This window comes from Copadichromis virginalis, linkage group LG4 (assembly GCF_057382275.1).
Source record: "Copadichromis virginalis isolate Kocher_CV1m ecotype Utaka linkage group LG4, C_Virginalis_male_GT1.1, whole genome shotgun sequence".
NCBI classification, from domain to species: domain Eukaryota; kingdom Metazoa; phylum Chordata; class Actinopteri; order Cichliformes; family Cichlidae; genus Copadichromis; species Copadichromis virginalis.
In genome coordinates, this window is record NC_140621.1 from 12,511,084 (window position 1) to 12,526,206 (window position 15,123).

At 41.2% G+C, this 15,123-nt stretch overlaps 1 protein-coding gene across 2 annotated transcripts; it reads left to right on the forward strand.

The window, feature by feature from the left end:
- The first annotated feature begins 1,581 nt into the window (after nucleotides 1–1,581).
- On the forward strand, nucleotides 1,582–12,789 carry LOC146710954 (thyrotroph embryonic factor-like). Of its 2 annotated transcripts, none has more exons than XM_085453640.1 (4): nucleotides 1,582–1,796; nucleotides 6,452–7,021; nucleotides 7,901–8,103; nucleotides 8,453–12,789. In XM_085453640.1, exons 1-4 carry the CDS (start codon nucleotides 1,613–1,615, stop codon nucleotides 8,666–8,668), a joined length of 1,173 nt encoding a protein of 390 aa, XP_085309766.1. In that variant the 5' UTR covers nucleotides 1,582–1,612; the 3' UTR covers nucleotides 8,669–12,789. The 2 variants fall into 2 exon arrangements, with proteins under 2 accessions (XP_085309766.1, XP_085309767.1); XM_085453641.1 differs by lacking the exon at nucleotides 1,582–1,796 and adding an exon at nucleotides 4,977–5,451.
- Nucleotides 12,790–15,123: the final 2,334 nt, after the last annotated feature.

Here is a 15,123-nt window from a genome sequence, read left to right on the forward strand (position 1 = left end):
ATGTTTTTCTTGAAGGATGCAGACTTCTTCCTGTACCACTGCTTGAAGAAGGTGTCTTCCAGAAACTGGCAGTAGGACTGGGAGTTGAGCTTGACTCCATCCTCAACCCGAAAAGGCCCCACAAGCTCATCTTTGATGATACCAGCCGAAACCAGTACTCCACCTCCACCTTGCTGGCGTCTGAGTCGGACTGGAGCTCTCGGCCCTTTACCAATCCAGCCACGGGCCCATCCATCTGGCCCATCAAGACTCACTCTCATTTCATCAGTCCATAAAACCTTAGAAAAACCAGTCTTGAGATATTTCTTGGCCCAGTCTTGACGTTTCAGCTTGTGTGTCCTGTTCAGTGGTGGTCGTCTTTCAGCCTTTCTTACCTTGGCCATGTCTCTGAGTATTGCACACCTTGTGCTTTTGGGCACTCCAGTGATGTTGCAGCTCTGAAATATGGCCAAACTGGTGGCAAGTGGCATCTTGGCAGCTGCACGCTTGACTTTTCTCAGTTCATGGGCAGTTATTTTGCGCCTTGGTTTTTCCACACGCTTCTTGCGACCCTGTTGACTATTTTGAATGAAACGCTTGATTGTTCGATGATCACGCTTCAGAAGCTTTGCAATTTTGAGACTGCTGCATCCCTCTGCAAGATATCTCACTATTTTTGACTTTTCTGAGCCTGTCAAGTCCTTCTTTTGACCCATTTTGCCAAAGGAAAGGACGTTGCCTAATAATTATGCACACCTGATATAGGGTGTTGATGTCATTAGACCACACCCCTTCTCATTACAGAGATGCACATCACCTAATATGCTTCATTGGTAGTAGGCTTTCGAGCCTATACAGCTTGGAGTAAGACAACATGCATGAAGAGGATGATGTGGACAAAATACTCATTTGCCTAATAATTCTGCACTCCCTGTAGAAGCTCGATAATTCTGGAGCCTCTGAAAATTGAGGGGAGGACTAACATGTGTAAATTCCTGTAATTCCTAAACAGTTAATCCAAAACTTTTGCTAAAGCCCTTGAATTAAAGGGTGAAAGTAGTGTATTTGTATGTGTGGAAGTATATACTCTAATTGGAAAAAGCGTCTGGACTGATGAGTTTCTTAAAACTCAAACTCAAAGTAATCCAAACACTTTTTTGCCCAGATCCTTGGACTACAATGACCTGGATGACTGAGAACCTTCACAGATATAGGCTCTAATACTATAAAGCATTACTTTATAATAGTATTATAACACTATAATGGCATTGAGTGTGGTTAACAAGTTTCAGCATAATAGTTTGACACACCTTGGCTTGAATGGTGGTCACTGTGTAGTGCAATTTTTAATCAAGCCACTAGGTGGCACGTGGCGCTCCAGATCCCACAGTGTCACTGCACGTGCTGCCGTGCGTGGGGGGGAAAGCCGGAGCCGCGCCGTTAAAGGTTGTTGTTTTGGTTGTGATTCTCCAGAGCCCGCCCCCTGCTTTTTGATAGGCGCTGCGGTATGATTGGCGTGCGCGCGCTCAATTGTCACCGCGTCAACATGCTGAGGGGGCGTGGCTCGCATTGGTAATTATAACTCTGATTGTGTTCGGACACATGCATCCGTCCCCGTGACGTTGAAAAGTTGATGCAAAGCGCACGTAGTCGTTTCGTCGGAGTAAATAAGAGTTGTGTTTTCGAGCAGAGCGGGCAGTTTCACAAGTTGTCCAACATGACGGCGGCTAACCAAATGTTTTTCGAGGACAGGAGCGACGTGCCGGACCTGCTCAGGTACTTGGCCGACTGTCCCTTCCCGGCCTTTGATGACAGTGGTAAGCATGTTTTAAAATAACGTTATAACTGTTTTTGCATCTTTTTATGAGAGCTGCTTTTGCTAGCGTGCAGTCTGTAGTTGGCAGACTTATTTAAGTAGCATATGGTGGTGTGTAGTTACATTCATGGAAACGCTAAGTACGTTTTTACTATATTTCATTACTTTATGTGACTTTCCCACATAAAAATTTGACATAGAGGCCTATGAATATTAAGGATTAAACTATGGCACTGGTTGTAAAATGACTATAATTAATTAGTTACATTATTTTTAAGGTTTATGATTTAATATTGTCCTGTGACAATTGCTATGTTGCCATTTTATTAGAGTCTGAGATACAAGTAATGCAGCAGCCCTGCAATTCTTCATGGTATCTTCATCTTATTTATCTTGCTTTCAGTGATACACATGAAGTGGTTTTATACATAAAGCTAATGAAGTGACTTCTGTTATTTTGCCTATTAAAACTGACCTAGTGCTTTCATTACATCTCAGCATTGAACTAAGTACTTAATCCAGCTCTAGTGTAAAGTGATTTTACTAGCAGACACTTTAAACCCTTCTGTATGGGAAACTGTAGAAGTAAAACCACCCGTAAACATAATTAAATGTCTCCTGTTCAGTTCATTATTTTACTGAGTGCAGTAGTATGTGGTAATCAGAATATCACTCTAATCTCTTGAAGTGTGCACAGGTGATGAAAGGCTGTGAGGTGTATTGTGTCAGCAGACTGTCTATGCTGTTTCTCCGTGTAGCCTGAAACTGATGCAACAACACTGAAACAGTCCTCACTCAGAGTTTCATCATTTCATTAGCTTCTTTATGCACTCTGCTTATGTTATGCACACTTTTTAGCTTACTTTCTGTTAAAAATAAATAAATTCTTTGGTTTATTTTTCATTAGAAGTTGCTAGTGCAATGACATAGGAAATGTGAGAGGGAGTGACATGCAGGGCATGCAAGAAAGACTGCCAGCTGAAACTGAACTAAATGTGTTGGGGTTGTGTTACTTCACCTGTGCTCTGATGTCTCCTTAAGCGTTTGATGGCACTTATGTGGGTACGAACACCTAATTGCTCCAGTATCACCAAAGTTGGTCACAGTGAGGTTTCGAATATACCTTGACCTGTTAAAAAAAATAAATAGATAAATAAATCTTAGTATGCAGTCCCCATCTTCTCATGACTAATCAGAGAGTTTGTTCATCTCTATAGACAACCAGACAGCTAGCTCAAAGGCACAGTGTCAGATTTGGGTCAAACAACTTGCAGTAAAGCTGTGGCTAATGATGCATAGGAAATAAAACCACCCTGGAGTTTGATTTCCTTCATAAAGACCAGTCTGTGTCATTCAGCCCCTGAAATCAGACATGTGCTGTATTAGCAGATTTACAGCGAATATTTAGCTGTGTGTCATAAGTGTATGATATACATTGGCAGCATGTAAAATCTATGATGCCCTAGAGTTGACCTTCGGGGGGCACCTTAAGTAAATGTGGTTACAACTGAAAGGAACTCTGCAGTAAAAGCAATAAAACTCAAATAAAGCAAAATGAGTCGGCTAGTAGAAGCAAATCATGTGCCAGTAAAGTTTGTAGTATGTTTAGTAGTTTGTAAGTAGGTTTCATGTTTACACATGTTTGTGACACCAGAAAAAATCCCACAGACATGCAAAGTAATTATAGTGTTAGAAACTCAAATATAAATATTGCATTTTATTATCTTGTTGACAACCAATGCTGACTCACTAGTACATAATATGCTGGCCCTGTGATATGCAGTGTCTTCGCAGGACACTTCAGTGGCAGATTATTGTGTTATTGTTATTGTGTTTACTGTGGTTGAGGCCTTAATAGTTCTGTAATTTCCCCTGTAAAGCATGCAGAAAGCATCACCATCAAGTTTTAATTCAGTTATTTCTTCCTCATCTCAGTGTGCATACAAAGTTCCCTCTGTTCACATGTGTTGAACAACAGCAGACTCCTGTCTCAGCTGTTTCAAGAGTGTAAATTTAATCAGTTTAAATAGACAGCAGAGGGCACTGATAAGTGTTTATTGTGCTCTGGTTTGCTCTGTAGACACAGCAGACTCCAGCCAAGACCGGTTCTTGTTTTGTATTTTTTCCAGTGAGCTGCAGGACCTAGAATGAAAACTTTGTATTGTGTGAACCGAAAGCATAACAAATGATTTAACAGTTCATTTCCAATATTGAAACATGCTTCCTACTCCCCCTTCGTCTTCTTCTTCTTCTCATTGTTGTTTCAGTTTGACCTTTATCATCCTTGTAATGCGATACAAAATGTTGCACATGCGCTCACTAGTATTCGTGGCCACAGAAACCTTAATAAAAACCCTGGTCTCATGTGTCCCTGTCTAACCTTGTACGTGGACAGAGTATTAGGACACCAGTCTTTTGGTGTGCGGTTTCAGTGTTCAGTCTGTAGAAGCTCATGGCACTTGTGCTGAACTTGGAGGGGGGAAAAAAGGAAAAAAATGAATTTCACTGCGGCTGAACATCGTGTTCCTGAAACAAAACAATATTCGAGACAAGGTCGTGCGCGCTCCGTCGCGCGGAAGCACGCACGTCTCTTTTTTTTGTGGCAGTGAGGGTTTATTTTTTTTTTAGATTAATTATTATTATTCGGTGCAGAGAGGACCTGGAAGCTGGTGCGCGTAGAGTTAAAGCGTATCTAGGGAAATATGTGATAGACGTTATAGATTATACCTCGCGTGCACTATTAAATCAATATAAAATAAAAACACTGTCGTGCGCGTGCCCGCTTCAACCAGCTCGCATTGGCTTGCACGTGCAGAGAATCTTTAAACCACGCCCATCGACAGAGTGTGCTTTCACGTGAGTCGGGTGCGGGCGGGGCGCACGTGTTTGGCCACGAGTATCACGCTCAGAAAACAAGCGACTGCACGAGCTCACAACGTGTTTATGTGGGTGTGGGTATTTGCGCTATGCGTGCGCGCGTTACACGCAGTTCTTGCCGTGAAAGTGTGAGTACCTCGTGCCTCTAACGCCTTCTAATAAAGATGTTAATATGATGACTGCACGAGGCCGAGTGTTGCATTCACGTTGCGCTTATAGGGTCTGTTTTTTTTTTCCTTCTATGTAAAGCCATGATTTCCTTGTGTGTTTGTGGCCAATGACCAAACGTAGAGCTACCACAGATTAGAGTCAAAATGAAGCTGCAGTAATATATTCATATATGAAGTACTGACAGCCAATCAGCTGCTACTATTGCGTGAAAGAGGCGTGGCACGGAACTTCTGAATATCCAACGAGCGTGCTCCGTGGGTAAGGAGAAGAAGAGGCTCGGTGTGGTGTTGTTTTTGACTCTAGAAATCTGCATTTTCGGCTTAAAAGGCTCAAAATCAGCGATAGTGTCGAGTCCAGCGGCTAAACGCGGTTCTTGTGTTCCTGTTTTTCGGACGCAGCTCTCGGTAAAAAAAAAAAAAAAAAAAAGCAGCGTCGCCTCGGTGTACTCGGAGCTCGGCACGGAACAATGCCTGGCGAAGCCGCGATGGCAACGGAGCTCGAGCCCAGCGGTAATACCGCTACAGCGTCACCCCAGAAGTCTTTTCCTTTTGTTTTAAAGAAAATTATGGACATACCTCCTCCGAACATCCTGGAGGAAGGAGAAGACGGTAAGCATTATTAATTATTATAAATAATAATAATAAATTTAAATTAAAATGCTGCCCAGTTTTTCAGCTTGTAAATGAACCACGAGTATATAGGTTTTAAAGCTGGGTAGTAATCAGCGTCTGGTGTTTCGCCTAAAACGTGTGGTCGTGGTTTTGGCTCACATGCCCTCTGTTGCGTGGAGCAAACGATGAAGAACAAAAAGTTCCTGCTCTTCTGCGCTGACAATCAAGGAGCTAAACCAGGCTGGAAACAGTCAGGACAGAGCGGACTCCCTGCGGTTTCATTAAACAGCCCGAGCTACTTTTCTTTGGTTGCTGGCTGATGGTGATGGTGTTTTCTGACTATCTTCTTTCATTTTAACATCTACTCCCTCTCTCTGCCTCAGTCTGTCAGACCGCTTGTAGGGCTTCTTGGATGTAGCCCGCCTTTGTTTACCCACTTGTTTGTCAGGTGTCACATCACCACCACCCCTTTCCACCCAGCCTCTTCTCATTCATAATTTCACTTTCTTACCGTGTCTCCTGAATAATGTTGTACCATGCTGCAATTTTTGGTATCCATTCAACACCCAAGTAAATACAGGGCCAGTATCGCCAATAGCGATACTTACAAAGGCAACTTGTGTAGCAGAGAGTAGTGTGTCATTACTTATGAGGTCATCACCAATTTGCAACACATTGTAATGACTGGGATTTTTTTGTAATTAATACATGCCTTTCAACTTTTCATGTTTGTTAAAACTGTTTTTTAGACCTTGAATGTTACATATATATTTTGCTTAATTTTTTTTGTTTCCAAAAAATAATAAAGTCAGTGGGTTATATACTGAACTTAGGATTGATACTTTGTTTCGATCCTCTGTCTTGTTGATACTGTTGTCCTTCAGATTGATACACCCACCTCTACTACTGAATACTATTTGGACAAGGGAACTGTTCATTTTCAGCAAGCAGCCATTAATTTCACTTTTTCCTTTTATGCTTTATGTCTTTAATGTAGAAATAGAGAAGGAGAAGTTGTGCTCATCTGAAGATGTGGATGGAGGAGGGGCTGTGGCAAACAATGCTGGTGGAGGCTCCAGAGGAGGTGGTGGTGGAAGTGGGGGCAGTGGAGGGGTATCAGCCTCCCTGACCCCAGCCATTTGGGAGAAGACCATTCCGTATGATGGGGAGACATTCCACTTGGAATACATGGACTTGGATGAGTTCCTCCTGGAGAACGGTATCCCTGTGACCCTGGAGGAGGAGGAGCTGCAGAAGACGCTGACAGTTGAAGACAAAGGCAAAGCCATTCCCAAGGCTATTGCAGGAGCTACCACCACCACTCCTACTACTACTACTACTGAAACAACTACTCCCGCTACTCCTGTTGCTGCAGACTCATCATCTCCCCCCTCTGCCTCCATGGCTACCCCAGATCCAGAGGAGCCTGTGACAGTCACCACGTTACAACCGGCTAAGCTAGAAGAAGAACAAGAAGAAGAAGAAGAAGGAGGAGAAAAAGAGGAAGAGCAAAAAGAGGAATCTTTGCCTGAGGAGGCAACGCCAAAAGCAGAAGTAAAGAAAGCGGGTGAGCAGATTTACTGCATGTGTTAAACATTAACACCTGATGAAAACTGTTATTTCCTCTCAGTTATGCAGCTCTAGTTTTATTTAGTTTGGTCTAAGAATATCAATGCTGGCATGGCTACCTGAGTCATAACGATTAATAAATGTTACCAAATCTGGCCAAACAAGCTCTGTGACAGACTGGTGACCAGTCCCAGGTGTAGCCTGCCTCTCACCTCATGACAACTGGGATAGGCTGGATTAAATAAGGAATATCGTCAACTTTATAAAATGCGGTATGCCAGAGCATTTGGCAGTAGGACATACCTTATACAGATTTTGGTGCTTGCCCAGCTATTTCTGTGCATTATTACTCTGCTAAAGTGATGTCGTGAAAGGCAGATTTTTGCATATAATTTTCATCTAGGTCTTCAATGCTAATATAGTCAAATAATTTCACTGCAGGCAGTTTAGTCACATGTTAACAAACTGACACAGAAGCAGTGATGGAAATATTTTTTACGTAAATGTATTTTTGGGAGGTGTCCAGCTTAGACACCTTTCATTTGAGCTGCACAGAAACTTTTAAAGCCTTTTTTTCCAGTGTGGCATGTAGTGAACTTATTTGTTTTACTACGTTTTATAATTGTTTTTATGTAGGTATGGTTATTATTCCCACAAAGACTTGTGCTTCTTTTGTATAACCCTCAGTTTGTTTGTTTTTTTTAAATGAGTGTTTGCAATGATAAAATATCTTTGTGGGATAAGCGGCTGAGAGCAATGAAGCCTACATAGCTCCCTAACAGGTTTCACAGTAGTGGTGTGAAGTCTGGCCACCTGGTTCATTGCCGTTTACCTGTCTTGTGTCCAAGCTTACTTTTTCCCCTGCTGGACTCTGCAGAACGTAACACGCCCTCCCCAATCGACCCAGACGCCATTGAGGTGGACATTAATTTCCAGCCAGATCCCACAGACCTGGTCCTGTCCAGCGTGCCCGGGGGTGAGCTGTTCAACCCACGCAAGCACAGGTTCTCCCAGGAGGAGCTGAAGCCGCAGCCGATGATCAAGAAGGCCAAGAAGGTTTTTGTTCCCGATGAGCAGAAGGTCAGTGGAATCAAATTTTCTTCTTCCCAAACTGCAGTTGAGATCAGTTCACTCCAGTCTGAAAAAACACTGTTGTAAAAACTAGTTAATATATGTCATACAGTTTAAGTCTGACATATATTTAGAAAATTTCCACTCTTTTCATCTTGTTCAGTTGTCAGAAAAATGCATTTATCAAAATTGGGTTTGCAGAATGTTTAAGCTCCAACTCCATCAGTTAGTTTGTATTTCTATGTGATTACGTTAGCCCAATAAAACATTAGAATTGAGCTGATGATCTCCTCAATCCAATCCCTTCTTTTATGTGGGCAGGTTTAACTCTTCTTTCTGTCCCTTTTCATTCCTCTAGGATGAGAAGTACTGGTCGAGAAGAAAGAAGAACAATCTGGCAGCGAAGCGTTCCCGCGATGCACGCCGCCTTAAGGAGAACCAGATCACCGTGCGTGCATCCTTCCTGGAGCGTGAAAATGCTGCTCTGAGGAAGCAAGTGGCTGAGATGCGGAAAGACTGCGGTCGCTGTAAGAACGTCCTGGCTCGATACGAAGCCAAGTACGGCCCACTGTAAAAAATAAATAAATAACAGAAAAAAGAAAACTCACAATAAAACCCATGACGAGACAAAAGCAGAACTCCCTTCCCCGCAAATTTCAACACAGATATAAACACCTAGGGAATCTAAATTTGCACTGTTGTCTTTGCTGACCTCCAGTCACTGTGTTCGGCTCCAGTTTCTAACACAACGCTGGAGTTTTGGATGCACACTGGCAGGCAGTGAGGCATGATGGGAGCGGTGGTCACAGGAAGGCCTGTGGAGAGCGCCTGGCTTCTACACTCGGAGAGGAAGTGGACCGTTCTGGATTCTCCCATGGTCAAACACACATGGAAAATATGGTCGTCTCGAGAAAAGTTCAAAGAGAGTCAAGCGACATGAAAAGAGCGGGTCGGTTAGAAAGAATCGCACGCTTTCAAATTCGATACAGCAGTTTCCGTCAGAGCACAGCACACCTTAATGGACCAAAGCACGAGTAGCGTCAGTCAGAAGCTGCATATTTAGAAAGGTGCACTCCTCCTGTTTTCCTTGTGTTGCACTTAATTAGGAGGCTCAGAAGAAGAAGAATATTTAGTGAAGTTGCGCAGTGTAGGAGAGGAACAGATGAAAAATGAGCCGGAGTCAGGTTCAAGGTGGTACTCCCAGTCTGGAGAGGGTAAGAGGAGGGAGACCTCAGGAAAGGTGTGGTCCAGTCAGAGTTCTTCCGTCACACAAGCACGCCTCTGCACACTGTTTAAAAACAACTGTTATGTATATATAATCATCTCTCTGCACCATTTTTATAGTGTATAATCCATTTTGCACTTTTTCATTAAAAAACAGAAAAGAAAACACACACACGGTGTGCGGAGATTAAGCTGGTAGCAGCTGTCAACCTTATTAACGATGATCACAGTGGGAGCTGTTTTAATGGTAGCATACTAATGAAAATGCAAAGTAGGTCTAAAGTTTAAAGCTTCTGTGATTTTTAACATCTTTTTTTCTACTAAGATCAGCTTCCAGAGACTCAAAGATTCAGTGAAGGAGCAGATTGTTTTATATATGGGGAAAGAGTAGTAGTTTCTATCTGTGGGTTACTGTTAAAGGCATGCTGTGCATTTGATCTCCAAGGCCTTTGATTGTAGAGGGGTATGTTCACATGTACAGTACTACGCACATGTCTTGTGCCACCCTTCATTCCCTAAAATTTTGCTGATAAAGTGGGATATAGATGCAGGATTTTATTGACATACATGGAAATACAGTGTCTAAGACAAACACAGAGTTTGTATTATTCTAACCAGCTTGAAAGTTGATATTTGGAAGGATCACCTTATTCTTCAACACAGCCTGATCTCTCTTAGGCAGCTTTCTTCTCATTTCTTTAAGTCGTCTTCAGGAATAGTTCTCCAGGACATTTAAAGCTCTTCTTTGGATGTTTCTGCCTTTCTGTTATGTTCTCTGTCAACATGATCCTACACTGCTTCAATAATGCTGAGGTCTGAGCTCTGGGGAGGCCAATCCATGACTGATGTTTTTCTATTCAGGTATGCTTTCACTGTGTTGTTTGAGATGATTGCCATTCTGAAAAATAAAGCTGTTTCCAATTACGACACTTTCCACATAGTATTGTATGATGGCTCAAAATCTAACAGTACTTTTCTGCCTTCATAATTTCATCAATAGTAACAAGATCTGAAAACTGTTTAATGCCCATCAAACTGTTACTTTTGATCTTTTGCGTAGATTCAACAAAAAATTAAAACAAGTATGTGTTTTGTGACAACTGCTAGTAACAAAAATACAAACAAAAAATAAAATCAACTTTGAAAGAGCTTTTTAGAAATCCTGGAGAACTATTGCTCAAGACTACTTTAAACAATAACAAAATGTGGCTCCTTGAAAGCAAAATATAAAGAAATGAGGGGTGGGTTTAAGGGTTTTTCACAGTGCTGTTGGGATGTTTATTTACTGCACACTGCAGTTAGTGTGCTAGAGTCACTGCCTGCCTAATGGTGTCGAGAGGACTGGATTGATTGGTTGCTTTTTGTTTTTTTTATCTTAAGCAGGCTCAAAGTCGGCTGTTTCTGAACCTTGTAAATATGTCTCCTGGTCTTTATTTTGCTAAGACGGGGACTCTGTGTCTTTATTAACCCTACAATATTCCTTATATTTGCCAAATAGTTGAATGAGTGCTGTATTTATTCTTGGGTAATGATGCATTTGTTGATTGTGATGTACAAACAATGTGTCAGATAATTTTATTTCTCCTTAGGATAATAATAATAATACCTATATAATGAAACCAATGACAAAGCAGGGAATTCAAAGGGTGAACTGTGCTTTTGGATGTTTGTTTTAAAAACAGGTTTATATAGTAATGTGGGCTTTATTTTTTGTGGGGTGGGGGTATTGTGTTGTGAACACACAAAGGACAGGGTGCACTTTCCTTTACCTCGTCCAACACTTGCTACTGTGAAAGGTAAAACATGGAGCATGGCTACAAAGTGTTGGTTGAAGCAAAGAACACGTACAAAGCAGCTTAGTTCCATTTGGCAAAACCTTAAATCCGACTTTATAAACTGAGTTCTTTCCGCCAAAGCTTCTGAGTGTGAATCTTAATTAGTAAATATGTTGCAGACTGTTATGGGACTCTGTATCTCAAACTTATAATTTTCTTTTTGATTTTTATCAGCCAGCTTGTGCTCATAATCCTGGAAAGAAAATAAATGTGGCAATAATACTCTGTTATGTAATGCTAGTTTGATTTCAGTAGTGATGTTGTATGTATACTTACTATGATGTACTAAATAGAAATGCCCCAAAATCATTCGTGCTTCCAGTTCTTAATTCTCTGTAGTCCGAGATCTTAATGCATGAAACCCAGTGAACCTGTCTGTCTCTCTCTCTCTCTGTTCCTTGTTTGTTTTTTTAAAAAAAACAAGTTTTATACCAAGTGTACTTATGTCTGTGAACCATTACTGAAAACGAGAGCTCTTTGGTTTTTGGGGGGATGACGTGGGCTGATGGTGTATTGTGCAGAACAGTGGAAAAAAAACAAAAAAGCAGAGCATCTTTGCTGCGATGTCCTTTTGTTTATGACAGCACCGCCTTTCCTTGTGCAGCCAGCGCTTGACCTTGTGGTGAAAACAGCTGAAAGCAGCATCTTTTAATCACTGTGGATTATTATCTTTTTTTTTTTTTTTTTTTAAATTTGCTATAGATTGATCTGTATCTGGATACACAGGAATCAGCTGGTGCTTTTTTTGTTTGTTTGTTTTTTGTGTGTGTGTGTGTGTGTGTGTGTGTGTGTTTTTTTTTTTCTTGTCTTCTTGATTGCTAATATGATCATTTGAGTTTCCTGATAGTGTATTGTAACAGCTGGTTCTTGGGGGTTTTTTTCTGTCACATCGACTGCACTGAGCTTTAGACATCAGTCTAGCTGATGAATGCAAACTTGGACATTTAAAAAGAAAAAACTGGTACTGGCCACGAGAGGTTTTTAGAAGCCAATAAAATAAAGATCATATTTTGTATAGTGATGCATAAAGTATGTAGCAGTTTCTGTTTGATGTGAAGCTCCTTATGAAATCATTTTTCCTTTTAAAGAGGTTGGAGTTTTTCCCCAATTCTCTGCATGCAGACCAGCAGTTATGACTTTTGGATGTAGGTGCGTCTTCTGCCACCTACTGACAAAAGATGGCTCCTGCACTTGTGAAACCCTTTGTGCTACTTTTGGGTAATATTTAAGGAAAACTAGAATCCTGGAAATGCACAAATAATTGACAGAGAACATCTGGCACAAGTGTGTGTCGTGCTGCTCAGAGCAGCACGACTAGATCTCCAATCTAAACCTCAGTTTTAAGGTTATTGCTTGAAACTCTTGACACTGGTTTGAGATGCTTCGCATTGACAACACCGTGTCCTTGTTTACTTATTTGAAGTAGCTCCCGGAAAACCATTTTAAATCTCTTTCTGGAAACATTTTTAAAGCCTTGTGGTGTTTTTGGCTTTCTGTTCTGATTTTTATATAAATGTGGGTTTTTTTCTCGTTTTTGTATTGTCCCTATCATGTATTGGATACATGCAACTGCAGTATCGTGTCCTAATTGTATCTTGTATTATGCATATGAAATAAATTTGGAGTTTTACCGACACGTGACCTTGTCTTTTTGACCTTGCCTGATTTGCTGACCAGCTGCGGCGGCTGTGTGACAAATGTCGGGTAACACAAGGAGCTGGTGGATAAATGAAGGCATTGTCCTCATCCTTGATGCACTTGCACGCGCGCACACAGAAACACAAGCCCCCTGAGTGCACATCTTCCCCCCCCCCCCCCTTTTTATTGTCCCTCCATTACCTCTCTCCTGCTGCTCATCAGTATTCCAGCAGAGTAGGAGATGTTGCGTAATGATCACATCGACAGACAGGGGAGCAGAATTGCGTAACACATAAGCAACCTCTAAAGACCAGAGGGATGGGTGTGTGTGTGGAAGATGGAGCAAAGACGGCGAGGAAGCAGGAGGTGGGGACAAGCAGTGGAAAGGATCAGGTAGTGGTAAAGATGGAGAGTGGGGGAGGGAAGATAGCTAGATGATGAAAAGAGAATGAGGGATGCGGTGCTGAGGATGCAGAGCTATGCATGTTGTCACACCGCGACATGAGCAAGCCAACCTTCCAGCTGGCTGTACACAGACACCAGCACGGGGCAGGACAGGCAGACGGAGTGCTAGGTGATGAAATGCAAAGTAATATCTGCTGGGATGGATCCAGCTGAGGTGGGCTGGTGAGCAAGCTGGCTGCTCACCATTTGAGAATTCCATCCTTGCTTTGAATTATTGATCAAACATCACTCGAATCTGTTTACCGCAATCAGAGCAATGAGCTGCTCCAGGACTCTCACGCACGAACCAGGGGTCTGAACCCGCACAGAGACCACAAAGGAGGAGGACTCACCCCCGCACTGTCACGCACAAATGAGGACGACACAATCAGCTTAATTTTTCCATGCTTATAATTTTTTGCCAATCTGTTTTTATTACAAACTTAAAAAAGGATCTCATACAATAAGAAACTGCAGTAGTAACTCCCCATTCCCGAGGGGGCAGCACAGAAAACAGGTCATTGCATCTCAGTAGTGAAATATTCATTATACATCTACAGGGTGTACAGATCAGATACAAAATAGGAAGAATAATAATAAAATACAGGCAGGAAAGAAAACACTATTTATACATCATCTGAACATTTTATTAGATCCATTTTACTCTTAAAGGTTAATGTTTATTCACTTTTTTCTTTTTTTACATAGAAAATAAATTTATTTTATGCCAATGAAATATCCCAAAGTGCAAAGTAAAACGCAAACATCAATATAAGCAAAACGACATCAGAATACAAAATTCTTGTCTCCATCGTCATTCCTGCTCAACCCTGATTTTAGAACAGCCCGCATTCAGGTTTATGGTGCTTCCCCCCTTTATTTACTTCTTTCAAATATCTAAGAGCTGACTCTCCAGCTTGTGTTATTAGGAAATGTAATACCACCATCGCCTCTATGCTTATTTTTTGTTTCAATTTTGGTTTTAATCAGGATGTGAGGGGTACAGAGAAATGTTTCTGGTCATGCATGACTCAAAGAATCCCTCCAAATGTTTTCACCATTAAATAAACCTAACACAATCTAAACCAGGGTTGACAACAGTTCAGAGCAACATTCATTTCCCTCGTCTTTTCCCAAACCGGTTGCCTTCTTATTGAAGAGAGATATTGGAGAGAGGTAGAAACCCCTTGAATCCTTCAGGGTTGTTTAAAAACTTATGGCATTTCATTGAATTGGAGAAGGGTGTGTAAGTAAAGACAGTCAGGGATTATGGCTATAGTATCAGTACCATAAGGATCCGGCTGATGGAGCAAGGGTGGCTCAGTCAAGACAAAAAAAAAGAAAGAAAAAAAGAAACGATAAAGATAGAAGGAACATTTTGTTCTTTTTAATATTAGCAGATCTGGGAATTGAAATGCAGATAAATTAAAAGTGTTGGGGAGTTTATAATATACAGAGTGTGTGCTACGTGAAAATAGGACTAATTAATTTTTTTAAAGAAAAAAAGAAAAAAAAAAGAAAATACATTGTTTTGGTTTAAATGTAATGCCTATGGGGAGGAGTGCTGTCAGACTGCCCTCGGAGCACAGAAAGTGGTGATCAGCCATCTTTTCCTACACAAACCCACTGTAAACATTTCTAACTCCAACTGCAAACTGAAGAATGATTACATTTACCCGTCTTATTAGACATATGGTGTACAAGGTACAATAAACATTCAATACTTTATTCTGTACATCTTTATTTACGTCTCAATTTGCATATATTCATGTTATTTTTCTGAAAAAATAACTTCAGCATGTAAGAAACTAAACAAAGAATCTCAACATAAGAACTTTTTATACACATATTCCTGGACTCTGCATGTCTTATACAAATGTTTTAGTGA

Coding starts and splice junctions, on each gene's coding strand:
- LOC146710954 (XM_085453640.1), top strand. CDS start 1,613: ATGCAAAGCGCACGTAGTCGTTTCGTCGGAGTAAATAAGAGTTGTGTT. Junction 7,022..7,900: donor AGCAGAAGTAAAGAAAGCGG/GTGAGCAGATTT, acceptor TGGACTCTGCAG/AACGTAACACGCCCTCCCCA. Junction 8,104..8,452: donor TTGTTCCCGATGAGCAGAAG/GTCAGTGGAATC, acceptor TCATTCCTCTAG/GATGAGAAGTACTGGTCGAG.